The following is a 15284-nucleotide window of genomic DNA, read 5'->3' on the forward strand; positions in this document are numbered from 1 at the left end:
GATCAACTGCCATAACACATCACTAACTATATAACCAAAAACCTATCCCCAAATCCAGGTTCTATCTTCCTTATTGAAAACGGAGTTATTTCTTTTACTCCTCTCAGTGGGCATGGAAAACATCATAAACAAGACTGTAGCAAGTATTGCAAAACTTCTGGTGAATAGAAATTGGAAAAAACATCTGTCAAAACTATCCTAGATATAAGTGAACAAAGGTGAAGGTGTAGACTGGATAAAACTGGTTGAGGTTCCCCTGGGCATACAGATGTAAGATCAATTTCTCTAGCTTAATTCGTATTAGAAGAGTAAATTCCAGACACCGAGGCCTGCATGTTTTAGGTGATGGTCAGGAAGTATGATTTTGTCAAAATAGAGAACTACATTAAAAAAAATTTTTCTCTCACCTTTACTCTTATCCCACTCAATACAAGAGAATTACTAATTATTAAAAAGTAAGAAAATCAAAACAATTTTGGTAATAATAGTAGTCTAATAATAGACAAAGCCTTAGATTACAATTTTTTTTGCCATCAAATTTTATTAGTAAAAGCATTAGTAAAAATACCTGTGTTAGCATCATGCAACATTATATCTGAATGTAACAAAGGATGTGAGAAACAATATGACAAAGCACTGATATTTGAATCTTTTGTTCATAAATAGATTTAACAATTAAATCTTCAATACTTTAGAAAGACAACAGGACTGATACTTCTTAAATTCACAAGTCATTTTTGAAAATACAACAGAAGCCCTCTCATACCCTTCCCATTAAGTTCTCAGAAGTGATAGTGTACTGGAGTACCACAGTTGTGATTCCAGTGGAGCTAACTTTACTGCAGCAGTAAGGCAATAATCTCCAAGAAAACAATACAGCTCATGCCAAATTTATTTGCAGACATCAGTGCTTGGTTTGATGACATGTCATCTCACTGTGAAAAGAAGGAGTCATCCTGCAAAGTAGCAATCAGATTGTGCACCTAATTTTTATGAAACGGGGCTTAGTATCAAATATATCTAGAGACACCAAACAAGCTTCACAAACTCCACTCATAGATTGACCCACTCTGTGAACATCCTCACGGCATAATGCAAACTCTCCCACCAAAAAAACGAAAATAGATGTAGTTTATATACCAACTCCATTCATTAAACTAGCTCTGGAGAGTCCTGTTTCAGAGTTTCATGAAGATAAAGCATATGCATTAAATGTGAGCAGAAATACAATTCTCATGCTGGGAGAGAGAAGAAAATTGTGATGAGATGTGGAGAACAAGCTTTTCTTTAGGGAAGTAAATGCTATGTGAAAGTAAGTAGTTTACATTCTCGAGGACAATATGCAAAAAGTGAAACAGCTTTGAGCAGCTTTATGTTTCTGGTGGCAGATGGCTCCCTTTTGGCTGAACAGTGGTAAAGGTTCTTAATCAGGTCTATGCGTACAATGAACCTTCACATCGCTGAAAGAAAAGCATCACTCCATTAAAATCAAGTTCATAAGCAAGTGTTAATCCCCGTGCAATGTAGCATTTATCATTTTTCATGCAAGTGCTCATTCCAAGGGGATTATCACTTCCCCATCTTGCCCTCTGGCTGACTACACAGGGCAGAAAAATTCTTTATTCCATATGGAAGGGGAAAGGGAGGTTGGAGGAAGCTGTGATCTCCAGCTTTCAGTTTCGCTGTAGCTGCTCCAAGCAGAAAGTGGGAAAGAGCGCAGGCCAATGTTTCAGCAGTTGCTCTTCAAGGAGAGTATGGATATGGCTTCCCAGAAGCTGCCTAGCAGTCACTAGCACATGTACTACAAAGATGGGTGGAGAGAGGAAGGGGGTGAAAGAACTCTTTGCTAATATCAGTCAGTACAGATCCTATCAGTCCACCCAACTGAATACTTAATGCACTTCTAACCTGTCCACACACAGGGTATTTTACTTAAACTAGATTAAAGTGATTCTAATCACTTTATCTTAGTCCCTCAGATATTTAAGCATAGTTATGTGGCAAACATATGCAAGTATATAAGTCCACTTGTGTAAGTTTCTGAAACTTGAGTTCCCTTTCCTAACTAGACATGCACTTTCCTAAAAAACTTCTCTTTCAGTTATATAGAGCTTAGAAAAGATCACATTTGAGGTGGAATTATATAAATCACGTGATATTTTTGTTTTCCTTTGGGGTATAATGCCCTGACCTCTATACTCATGTCTCTCCTTACAGAGAGTTGCCAACTACACGCAGTTTACCTGGGTGCTCTGATAGAACACATCTACTCATGCAACAATGAATGCTATTGTAAGCAAAAATAGGCAAAGACAAGAGTTCTAGATCAAGTGGTATGTCAAACCTGTCATAGAGACAATCGTAATATTATTTTGCAACATGTCACACAGATATAAAGTCAAAAGCACTGCATACAGAAAAACAGCTAATAATGCTGGTCATTTGCATCCACCATCCTACACAGCTCTTCAGAAATAAATGCTGCAACAAAAACTAGATTACATGAATGACATCTAGTGGACATACCTTTCCATAACAATCAACTTTTCTCAACCAAAACTGATACAAGCGTCACACAGTAAAAACAAGCACCTATTCATGTATATATATATACATGCAAGATGATTATGTCAGAAGTCATTGAATGATACCGATACACAGATTTCTGAGCTCTCTTTCAGACTGTTTAAACTTGTTTCAGTTCATGAGTGGCTGCACTGAATAGTAATGCAATGACTACGAAACATATGTCAAGAAAAGGAAAACCAAAGTTCATTCTTCTGCCGTGGATCCAATAAACAGATTAGAAGAAAGCAGTGATCCATCTGCAGTCAATATCTCCTGTACAATCCCACAGATCCTACTTTCATCACTTTCCAACCAGCTACAATGTGAAGAGCCCTCTACTGATCAGGGCTCTGTTAAACTGCTCTTCCTAAGAACTAAATTTGACATGAATATACAAATCTGTAATATTCAGTAGCCTTGTAACATGTTTGCTGCAAATACTACCAACCAGATCCCTCACAGCAGCAATGGGCAAATGTGGAGGAAACAATTGGCAGTGTACATAGAATACAAATGTCCACCAAATGACACTGAACATGATTACACCTGTATTCCTATCCTAGTTTAATTAGAGTTTTTCTCATGTATCCATGGACAAGTGATAATGTACATTCGGTTTAAACAAGTGTAATAAGTGTAAATAAATACGTCAGTACAAACATATATTCAAGTATATATACAAGAATAGTCTGTGACATTTCTCAAGAGGAGATAAAAAACGAACTCTCACTTGTCAACTACCTTTCTTTAACAATAATTGTGATTATCCATACCTGTTTTGAAAATTCAAAGTAAATGCATTTTATTTCAGTCTGAAAATTCCCTGTGTACAGGTATGCCTGTGTGCATACAAGGTCAGCTTCATTAAAGTGCCGACTCTGACAAGAGAGGATATATATGAATGAATTTGTAACTACATCTCATATCATACACTGAGAGCATATTTAAAACTGCCCAAGGCAAATGTACTGAACTGCTTTCCAGACAGCTGCTCTGCCAGGAGGAGAGGCTTGACAACCCACTGACAGACAGTCCCCACAAAATTATCAGTATAATGTTGTCAGGTTTGAATAACTAGAATTAATTACTCATAAATGAGCAGCTTTCTACAGAAATTGCCACAGATGATTATTATACATTTTCAATTACTAAAACGGCAAGGAAAAAGATCCATACTCCAACACTTCTTCCCAAGCAGTGCCAACTCTAGTCCTCTATAATCACAATAAGACCAAAACGTTTGTGCAGTCAGTGATTAATCTCATCATACCATAGTAGGAAACTTCTGAAAGAAATTTAATAATAGAATCTACAAATAGAAACTTGTTGAAAAAGAAAGAAATGGGAAAAGTTCTGCAAATGATATTCTTTTTTTCTTGTTTTACAGAATCCATTATAACACAAGCTTTTCTGGTTTCACTCTTTCTTGTGCCTTGTAAGATAAAGACATAAAGGAAGCAGATAGTTAATAAACAAACCTATAGGTAAGTAGATCAAGACCATTAAAGTATTGAGTATTCATCATATGAGTAAAGACATTGATTGTGAGGAGGGCCAACCTGTTCTATGGAAATATTATCCATGTAGTGAGATAGAACACACTTGAGAATACAAAGTTTCTATTCAGTTTACCTGTGAATGCATTTAATTTTTATATTTAGTGGTATATATTACTTAGAAGAAAAATATAGGAAAATGGGCCCCCAAGGTAGTCTAAATATCCAAATTCGTATTATGTAGATAATGTTCATAGAGTAAGAAGGGTCATCTTGCACTGCCTGAATTTAAAACTTCCCCTACCCCCAAAAATATTTTTATTTTACTATATTTCCTGTGCATAAGTTCCATCTTCTCATAGACTGGGCTAATATAGAGCAGAAAGATTTTCTTCTATTTTGAATTTATTTAAGGATAGTCTCATGCACAAAACAAAACTTTGCAAATAATCAAAGTTCTATTCTTTGTCGCTTTTGATTCCAAGATTCATTAACTGCAGAAGTATCCAACAAAACCACACAAAGACAGACAAGAAAATGAGTACATATCACCATTCTTGCATGGAATAAGCAGTTTGAAATTTCTAAATGATTGACATGATTCTGCTGTCCTCTCCACTGAAAGAAAAAAAAAGAAGACTGAAGTTCTGAGTTGAGTTAGAAAATTGGTGCACATTGTGCCTTTATGTGAAAAGTATCTCTGCTAGATGAATTAGATCAATAATTTAATTTCTCTGTTCCTGTGATGAGACTCAAGTGACATGTGTGGGATTTTCTTTGTAAGACTCCTGGACAGTATGAAAATTTAGGACCAAAAAGTATAAGATGCAGATGATAAAAATAATGCAAAGATATTTTATCTAAGACTGTACTCATCTTCCTAATACCTCATACCTTTCACTTCCTTGTGAGCTTATACTTTGATTTTTATAAAAAATTTCAACTGACTTTGACACCAAGATAATTTCCTCACATGAAGGAAATTGTGTGCCTAGCAGAAGCAGAAGTTGATACTTAAAGAGTCTAAGTGATGCTCTAGCACAAAAAACCATTAGTGTTGGGTCTGATGAGTTATTATAATGCATAGGTCAGCCAACAGAAAAATTAATTGGTTAAAATAATTTCTTTAATAAAATAATTTCTTGTGTCATGTTTTTCACTTCAATTTAGAATAGTTGTGCCTTTGCACATTCTGAAAATATAATGAACCATACTTGAGAAAACCCTGTGAGTCTTAGGACCAAATCCTGGACAAAAATAATATCATATTCATTAGATAGCTGCAAGAACTTGGCTTCTCAGTTTTCCAAATAGACTTCCATCATTATGGCCTGAGAGGAAACAGCCCTATACCTTTTCCTAGAAGTTTGCCTCTGAAAGTACTGCCCAGTTGCCCAGGGTGTCTGATGGTAAGGTGACAAGCTGGCACATGAAACATCTTGTAAACATTGCAGCTAGATATAATTTCTCAGGAGAATGAATTCCAAGTGGGCCAATTGAAAGATGAAAATGTCAATGTCCAGATCCCATGCATAGTACAGGCAAGAGAGCTACGTTACTGAAACCATTAGAATTAGGGAAGACCTTATCACCCCAAGTGAAAACAGTAAGAACTTTACTTTTCAGCACAATTATGTAAACCGGATGCTTTTAAGCCCTGATTTCCTCTGGATAATTCCTCTGGAGCAGCTGTTGCTAAACAAGGTGTCTCATTATAGAAACTGTTTTTAAAAAAACGTACTAATTATATTTAAGATACAGCCCAGAACTCAAGGTTTGTGTTTTAACACTTGAAACCAAGCAAATTGGGATCTGATTACATTAACTATCACATGAGTGGCCTATTCAAGCTACATTGCTGTGATTAAACAGCAGATATGCTCAAAGTAGGTGATTTCTCATGAAGGTTTCAGGACTCAAAAAATTATTTCTAATTTTGGCTGATAAGAATCTAGAGTACTTCAACTTTGTGGCACATTGCAATTTCACCTCCATTGAAAATCTGTGGTAAACCTTTACAGTTGGTTTTACAGGAACCCTGGGAGACATTACGTATTTAAAAGACGCTCAAATCCTTTCCTTTGGCTTCTGGTAATGAACATACAGAACTGAAAACTCAGACATTTCAGATGATCATGTCACAAAGTCAGCACATTGTCAGCAAATGAGAAAAACCTTAAGAATATGAAAGCCCTTGAACACTAAACATCTCAGACCAGACCAGAAACAGATTTTCAAAGATGTTAATAGTTTCAGGAAGGAGAAAACCCATCTTCCCATTAGTGCTTAATTTTTATGTTTTTAAATACGAAGAAAAGTAATAAAGGTCAATCTAGAGAACACATTCAGGGACAAATTATGCTGCTAGTGTTTCAGTCAAGAAGCAATAGGAAAATTCAGTGAAATAACAGAGATACAGTCAAAGGTAAATTTGACCTTGTAAATAACAAAAAAAGAGCAATTTGCAAAGATATTTTGAGCAAATTTATTCAGGTGAAGCTCAATGAAATAAAAGCTACCACAGCAGCCAATAAAGAACATTTATTGTAACAATTGTAAGGAAAAAAAAAGTACTTTTTATGTACATTTTTAGGATGCTTTTAACAGTTTTTTATTATTTTGATAAGTGCTCTAGAGTAACTCTGATCAGACATCTCTCACACTGGAAGATGATGTAAGTTATTTTAATTTTGCCTTTTTAATATCTCTAAGAGGACCTGTTTGCCCAATCCTCCATGATTTAACATAACCTGACACTTTTTACAGGACTGCATGCTCTGTATCACTTCATAATTTATAACCTGCATAAACACTCAAAATACAGCAAAAGAAAACAAAATAAAGGACATGTAAAAAAACAACCAACAGTTTGCTGCGACCTAATTGTTCTGAAATATATAGAAATTCGATTTTCTGAAGTGTGTTTTTCATTATTGGAACAAATTGTAGTTCACTTGCATAAAATATCTTGAAACAAAAAAACTGTAAAAATTTGTTTTGTAACAGTTATTAGCTTAGTAAGCAGAAGACAGCATATTCAATAAGTAGAATGAGGAATGAAAGTCAGGTTTCAGAGATTTTTTTCTATATTACAAATGAGCTGTACAAGAAACTATGAAGCAAGTACAATAGCAACAGTGAGGGTTAAGTCAAGTTTATGAAGAGCTTTGCAATTTAAGTATAGCTTAGGTTAGTAAAGGAAAAAAAACCTCTAAAACCCAAAATATTCTTATGGTTGCAATCAGAATTTCAACCATGCTAGCTGATGCAATGTTAAGCCATAAACACATACACACACAACTCCACCCATAAAAAATCCACTCTAATTATTGGTTTACAAACAAGAAAATTCAGATTAAAATTGTTTATAATATTGAGGTAGTATTTCTAATACCTACTACAGAAACACAGGAACCATCTTTTTATTACAATATTTTCCAAAAAAAATTTATGTTCATAATGACTAATCAAGATTAAATCAAAAAACAGCTAAAACAATTTCCTAGACCTAAAGAGCTGTCTATGGAAAAGGAAACAAAGGATACTCAATGTGTGCTTTTTATTTTGACTGTGGAAAAACAAAGGCCAAAAGGACATAAAAGAATACAGGTTTCAGTTATTTGGCCAAATGCCGTATGGTGAAGCTAAAATGCTTTGTTTAGTCAGGTTTTTGGGTTTGATTATACAAAATTCAGATACTTCAGGTCTGTTTTATACTTTCAACAATCTAAAGTTCAAAAGGCTTGCACCAAAAGGTCGCATCACAGAAACACAGCAGAATATAAATACTCCTGTAACTCTTGGTTACACTGGGTCATGAGAGCTGGTTCTAGAAAACACAAAACACATCCCTACAGCTACACCAGCAGCACGGGGGACAAGAATACTGCAGGACTAAACTAATTCTTGCAGAAAGGGCCACAACACCTCCCCATTGGTCTCAGACAATTTGCCATTTGTTGTAGCCAATTCATAACAAGACAGTTGATTATGCAGTACAAGTATTGGAAAAAGTCTCCTAGATGAAGTAGACTTAGTCCTTACAAAACCAGCTCATTTTGTTTTAGACCTGAGGTCTGTCTGTGAAAGAGTTCTGCACAATTGTGGAAAATTTTTTGCCTCAGGTTTTATGGTCACAAGCAGCAAATCTTTCAATTATGATCACCATGATCTTCAGAACTGCGAAGACTATAGATTAAATTTCCCTCACTTTCTCTAGAAAGAAAGGAGAGGGTAAAGAAACTCAGCAGTCTTTAGGTGCAATTCTCCCAGGTAAGTGCTGGAAATTGCCTCTCTCAAGACTTAAAGGACTCTGTACATAAATTTAAAAATACAGTCTCTGCCTAGCTAGATGCAAACATGACAACTTGATAAGAAATGCCAAAAAAATATGAAATAAAGAAGAGATTTTTAAAAAATTAAATATATGCTCAAGTTTCCATAAAGCATCTCCATCTAAGAACACAAAATGAACAGCTAGAAAAGAGCAAAATTTTTTGTTTACTAGAAGAGTTTACCGTACTGGTCAAAAGTAAGATAAAACTTGCAGTGAGATTTTTTCTCCTGTGTTTGTTTATATGATGAAGGTCATGTTATTTTAAGGAATGTCAACCTTTCATTAGATGTAGCAGAGTATGAATTCTGCTGAGGAAATCTGAGTTCTGGTTAATTCCTTTTGTCAACCTGTTGTCTCACCGAGGCAGGGATTTGTAGCAAAATCAATAGAAAATTAAAAATATGTAGCACTGCCAGATTACCTCGGTCATTTAGACTGCTCTTGCAGACTCACAGGATAAAACCACCAACATTCACCGAGAAAAGATTGAAAGATCTCAGTTTATTACTGGTATAGAATGGAAGTCAGGTAACCCTTAAAAAAAAGGTTTCTCTGTTAGGTGAAAACTAATCAAGTCATCATGCTAGCTTTAAAGTCATCCAGTTTCAGCAAACACCTTTGATCTACTTCAGTGTTCTGTTACTAATCTACTGCTGATGAAGAAATATGTGAAATGCAGAAATGACAATGAACAACAGAACCTTGTCATACCTCGACACAGACACATTACAGGTCATGGGAAAAGTCGGTTCTCAATCTCATAATACACAAAATAATTAATTCCAAGGGAAAAAACCCTAAGCTTTCTGCTTACCTGATATGGAACAATACTCCCATGAGCAGTACCCCAGCGTTTTGCTTCAATTTTGCAATTAAGGTAATTAGCTGCTACATGAGTGAGGCATGCAACCTGAAAATGGAAAAAAAAGTATAGTATTCAGAAAAGCTGAAACTTCATTGACAACTTCTCTGCGATTTCTTTCTATGTGCTTTAGATACATAAGTTAACATACTTATGTCACAAAAGTATCCTTTATATATTATATATTTTATACACTTTTTTACTATGAGAAAATCTTAAGCTACAGCTCTCTCACAGAAGTGCTTAAGCACAACTCAATAAACTCAAAAATTAATACATTCCCTATAACACCAGTAATGTTGGACATATGTAGCACTAAACTACCCTGAGAGATAAGAGAGTGCTACCCTAAATATTTTGCAGTCAGCTGCAGCAGTGTCTTGTCAGAAGTCTAGTGGGAAGCATGATGGATTTGTGGGATAGAACTCACCATTTCCTGAACCTCAATCCCATGCTTAAATCACAAACATTTTTTCCTCGGTTACAAGATTATCTTTTAGTTTTCTCTTATGCTTCTCATTTTACATGTCCGAGCTATGGAAAATATTTCTGAATTATTCAGCTCCCCACATGTTCTGCAATATTAATTAATCGTGGGCCTTGATAAATCATCTGTCCTTAGAAGATATGGAGAGATTTAGCAAGTTATTATTCAGACAGAACTGGAAAAATATTAACTTTTGGGAAAACATAATATGCTAAATTAGGAACCAGAACGTGAGAGTTTTAATATATATTTTGTGAGCATGATTATATCTTAGGAAAAAAGAAATAAACATTTGTGATTCAATAATGCATGAAAATCAGTGGTTCTGTTATAACCCATAGCAGATTCTTTATTCTTAATTCTTTGAGGGAATACAGTGTGTGATGATATCTGAAGCCAAGTAAAACAATAAAGCATTACAGGTACCCTGGAAGGTTATCACTAATTCATCAGACACAATGCATTTGTTTTATTTTGTTAACTAGCTGCACCAGTAAATTCAAGTGCTTGCCTAAACAGTAGACCATGTGAACAATTTTTTCCAAAAATATTATTTACTCCCTATTTCTCCCATTAGATGGAAGAAATTTGCTTTGATGACCTAAGTTTTTGTAGCATTTTGTACCTACTAATCAGTCTAGTCTACAACAAAACATGCAACTAATTCAGAGTCCACCATTCATATTCCAATATGTGAGTTATATCATAATTCCCAGGAATTCATTTAATTTTCTTCTTCTTTCTCCATACATTCTGAAAAGACAATGTGAATGCATCATTGTCATATTTAAAGAAAATATTTAACTGTAAATCATGGATAGAGTGATTTAGTACAGCAGAAATCCTAAGAAAATATACAGTAAATAAGAGTCCAACTACAGACAAAAATTATATTTCTATATACTAGCTAGAAATACAATTCCTTATTCCTGAGTTTTGTTGGAAAATATTTTGTAGCTGGATTTCAGGTCCAGCTTTATATAGCCCAGTGTCACTTCATTTGGCTAAAATGTTGAACCATGTCTATTCTTTGGTCCCCAGGAAAATCTCAATAGTTAAGGAAATAGAACTGGAAGTATCTAGAGAGAATTTTTTCCTAGTTTGCAACTTTCCTCAGCAATGTAGAATGAAGCACACCATGATTATAGAGAGAGAATTAATGAGTTACAAGAGTGTGTCATTTATTAGTAACATATGGCCTTGACCCATCATTCCTGCCATTTTTCAGTTTGGAGTCACACTCCAAAATCCCAGAATATTGATATTGGATGTAATTGAGTCAAGATTTCGTGCTATCCGTTTGTTTCTACATTCTATGCTATAGAATTGGGGATTGGAGTTCCATAAACAAAATTCTTTACAAATAAATTTTTATCCCTCAAAATATGTCTTCTTAACACATTGTTGCAATTGCTTCAGCTTCCTTGATGAGGTGAACCTAGTATTTTCAGTAATGGAAAAAACACACTTCTAGATTTCTCCAAAGCACTTGTTCGCAGTACACTAAGAAAAAAGGCATTAAAATATAATGTTCACTAGATATTGTCATTTCATCACTAAAGCATCTGCTTCACACTTGTTTCAGTAGCAAAGGACCAAAAATGGCAGACCTTATTAAAGATGGTGATGTTGGACCTAACAGTTGCTCAGACTATATCAAGATCTCAGTTCAACTTGCTACTGAGTGTGAAGAATAATTCAATTTCAGTCAATATACTGACCACTTGCTTGAATTAATATGCCTATGTAGCCTATGAAACAGATTTGCTTATTATTGTTTTTTCAATAAATCATGAAGGAAAAAAGCTTTTGGCTTCCTCTGACTTCCTTCTCTGATTTGGGTACCTTATTCATAGTCAAATTAGCCGGACAAAATTAATTATTAGCAGTAGCTGTAGTATCATCACCAAAAAAATAAACTTAAATCAACTACCATAAAGTTAATATATCGGTGTTTTGTGTTTTATGTAAAAATACACTGTTGAGTGAACTCTGTGGCCTTTTGCCACGTTCATAATAACTTTCTGATGAGTTCAGCAAACTTCTATTTCTACTGTCTCGTGAAACTTTCCCAGGACTACCATGCCTTTCCCTTTTCTCTCTTCCTGGCTCAGTTCGTTCTCTTTGGTCTCTCCAAAGATTTAGTCTCACTAAAAAAGCACTGTCCAAAAAAACTTTCAGCATATACAATTTATGTCATTAATAAAGAACACAAAGAATTGATCTACCTATATCTTACTGCTGTTAAGCAAACTGCTGAACTACAAGCATAAAAAAGATATCCTAAATTAACATTTTTGTAGACATTACATCCTTTAGAAAAAACGTCTGTAACAATGAAGGCCTATTTCTCCAAATTCCCCTGTAATTCAAGACTCAGGACCTCACTGCTAGAGACACTTCTTGCAGTAGAAACATCTATAATACAATCAATCTCTCAAACTGAAGTTTGGGTACATCTGTATGACATATTCAGCTAAGTATTTTTAAAATCTATACTTAAAAACTGCTCTCCTGAAACCTTATAGACCCATTCCTTTTCTCCTCTAATTAAGAAATAATCCTTAAAAGTAACCTTTGAACTTACAACATTAAAGCAGATGTAATACAATGATACCGACATCTCTGTATTCATTTGCTTGTAGAGACAGATCTGTGCACTGTAAATATGCATTATCAAATATCTACAGATAAGCGTTTCTTTATTTCACATCAGTAAAGGGAACACATATTTCAACATTCCTTTCTAATATTACTGTTGATGGCCAAATCCCATATTTGTGTTACAGACTTACTTAAATCAGAACAAAAAGAGAGCTGCATTAAGGTCTGAAAAGTTATGCTCAGATTATGATGAAATCAGACAGATGGGAAACAAGATATTAAAAGCCACAAGGTCAGCAGACAAAGAAAAGAGACAGAATTTCAAAAGATTTTTTTTCAATATAGCACATCAAACATAATTTATTACAATGAGTTCGCTGAGTCAATCAATCATTTACATGCAATTTCAACAAGTGTATATGAACAACAAAAGAAGATAGGTAACTGGAAAGAGAAAATAACATTTTAATTATATTCTTTACTTTCTTCTCCCTCCAATTTTGTGTCTGCTGTCCTGCCACATATCTTAACAATGCTTAGACTCTAAGCCAAGTTAATTTATTTCTGTCTCATTCTTTGTTTGCTTTTTCTTAAAGCAGGCATGTAGACTTAGGAGCTTTGGGACTCAGGCATTTTACACTGGCATAAGTAACTTATTTTATGCTATGCTACAGAAGTAGTAACACAATTATTAATTTACAGTTTTGTAGGAAAAAATCATTCTAGGAAATTCCATTGCCTTCAGTTGTGCAGAGGACAATAATCTTTCATTTACACCTTTTCCATACTTCTGGTGACAAATTAAAAAAATCCTTACGTGAGAAAAATGTGAACATAAGACCACAATTCACATTTGGTGCACACTATAAAAGGTCTCTTAAAACCACTGATCCTATGCTAGAATTTACCTAATGACTGATTTTACTGGTTCATGTTTTCCCTAATAAGTGTTTTGACAATGATAACTTTTGACTAATTTCGCTTTTGCAGTTATTCCCTACTGCCCTTATGGAAGCTGCTTCCATGTACATGTACATCAAATGACTCCCAGCTCTTGCTCTTTGAGTCATTTTTGCATTATACAAAAACCCACATCAAATCCCAAAACCTTTATCTCTACCAGGCAACCCCCACTCTTCCAGGTAATTATGCAATTCCCAAGCATTAATTGATCCAACTGTTTCAGGATGTGGCAGTATATCACAATGAACAGTGGTGTTCTATCAGTTTTTAGACAGGGAATTGTGTTTCAAACTCCTGCAAGTATGAACTGGGCAGCAGAAACCACAGTTTTGTGCATCAGCAAGAGAGCTGCCACAATTCAAGGCAGCCCATCATGCAGGGGTCCAGCAGGAAACCACCATGGTGTCCCTGCATCAAGGCAGCAGGTCTGGCCTGCAAAGGTAAACTAAAAAAGTAGAACTACTATCACGTAGGACAAGGCTTAATACTGTTAAAGAGAATTTTAGAAAAATGTCTGTGGTCATGTTATGAACACTGTGCTCTAGGTAATAAGTGTTTTCTACTCAGTGACACTGATTTCTCTTAATGCAAAACTCCAGGAAATTATCATGAATTCACCGTTAACAGAAAATTCCTGACACTGAAGTAGCTATAAATGGCTAGCCATAATCCTAGCCACAACTACAATTTTGTTAAGATAAAATAAAATTTTTAATGACAAATAACTAAAATTTTAACTCAGGTTTCCTGTAGTTCTCATACCTTCCAACCAGACAGTTAGGCAAGTATCCAAACCTGTGACTGCAATCACATGCAGCATGAGGGATTTGCTGATTCAAGTTAGCCACCTGACCAATAGCACACAGCAAATCACAGTCACACAAAAGATGTTCTAGGAGGAGTTAATTGAACCAGAAACAATTTTAAAAACCCAAACCACATAATAAGAAAATAAAAGGTAATGTAATTACCTTTAATTGAATATCTTATATAGAATATGAATTCTCAGAGGTTAAGATAGATAAAAATAGCAAAACAGACTTTAAGGTGCATAGTTGTGTAAATACTTTTTTGCCTGAAAATTATGTCTGATAACATCTTTTCCTTTCTTAAAAAAAAAAGTTTAGACTACATAAATAGAAAAACTGAAACATCTTCAAAAACAAAATGCGTTTGCATCACAGAGATGCAATCACTGCTATGTTCAGTGAAATGAAACAACAAAATAGAATGGATCTACAAATTATCTTAAATGAGCTATTTAGGGCTTATAAAATACTCGAATGAATGCTTCCCACAGCATGGAGATAAGCTCCATATTAAGATTCAATTAGCATTAACAATAGCAAAGATTGATGCAACTAACAGATGTAGGACTTGTAACTTCAAAAGGATGTACTATTCAGCATAGACTTTCAAGAGTAAGTATATGTTAAAAGAACTCCTATCTCTCCTCAGTCTCCAATTAAACAGGTAAACAAACAAAGAAAAAATAAACTTCTACACACTCAGATTAATTTTAGGTGGAGGATCAAAAATAAAAATCCTAACCATAGAAACTATTAGACAGCACTGTCAGTAAAGAAAAAGGAAACAAAAAAATATTTATTTTAAATGAGCTCCAGTTGAAGAAAGACACATTCTAAAAGGAAGAATAAATTTCATTTTCTTGATTACAATAAAATACTAGCCCTTTTTTTTTTCTGAAAGCATAAAGAAAGATACTACTTCAATCATAAAAAAGTCTTGCTTCAGCTTGGTAATTACAGAGGAACATCTCTAAGGAACCTGTTACTTAAAACAAACAAACAAACAAACAAACAAACCCAAACACCTAAGGAGAGTATTAGGGCTAAAAACACCAAGAACTCCAAAGTTAGTCTGTATACTCTGTGTGAAATCTAAAAACTGAAGGCACCAAGTTTCCCATGAAGAAAAAAAAGGGAAAAAAGGAAAAAAAGAGAAAAG

The 15284-nt window shown here is 34.6% G+C and overlaps 1 protein-coding gene across 6 annotated transcripts in view; it reads right to left on the reverse strand.

The window, feature by feature from the left end:
* The window catches only part of SUGCT (succinyl-CoA:glutarate-CoA transferase), a 317360-nt gene that overhangs the window by 243112 nt on the left and 58964 nt on the right, over positions 1-15284 (reverse strand). For all 6 annotated transcript variants that reach the window (XM_088167705.1, XM_014883473.2, XM_088167721.1 and 3 more), the window contains one exon: positions 9215-9310. In XM_088167705.1, coding sequence (XP_088023831.1) covers positions 9215-9310 — 96 coding nt within the window. The remainder of the gene's footprint in view (positions 1-9214; positions 9311-15284) is intronic.

Source organism: Sturnus vulgaris, chromosome 1 (genome assembly GCF_052056855.1).
Source record: "Sturnus vulgaris isolate bStuVul1 chromosome 1, bStuVul1.hap1, whole genome shotgun sequence".
Taxonomy (NCBI): Eukaryota; Metazoa; Chordata; class Aves; order Passeriformes; family Sturnidae; genus Sturnus; species Sturnus vulgaris.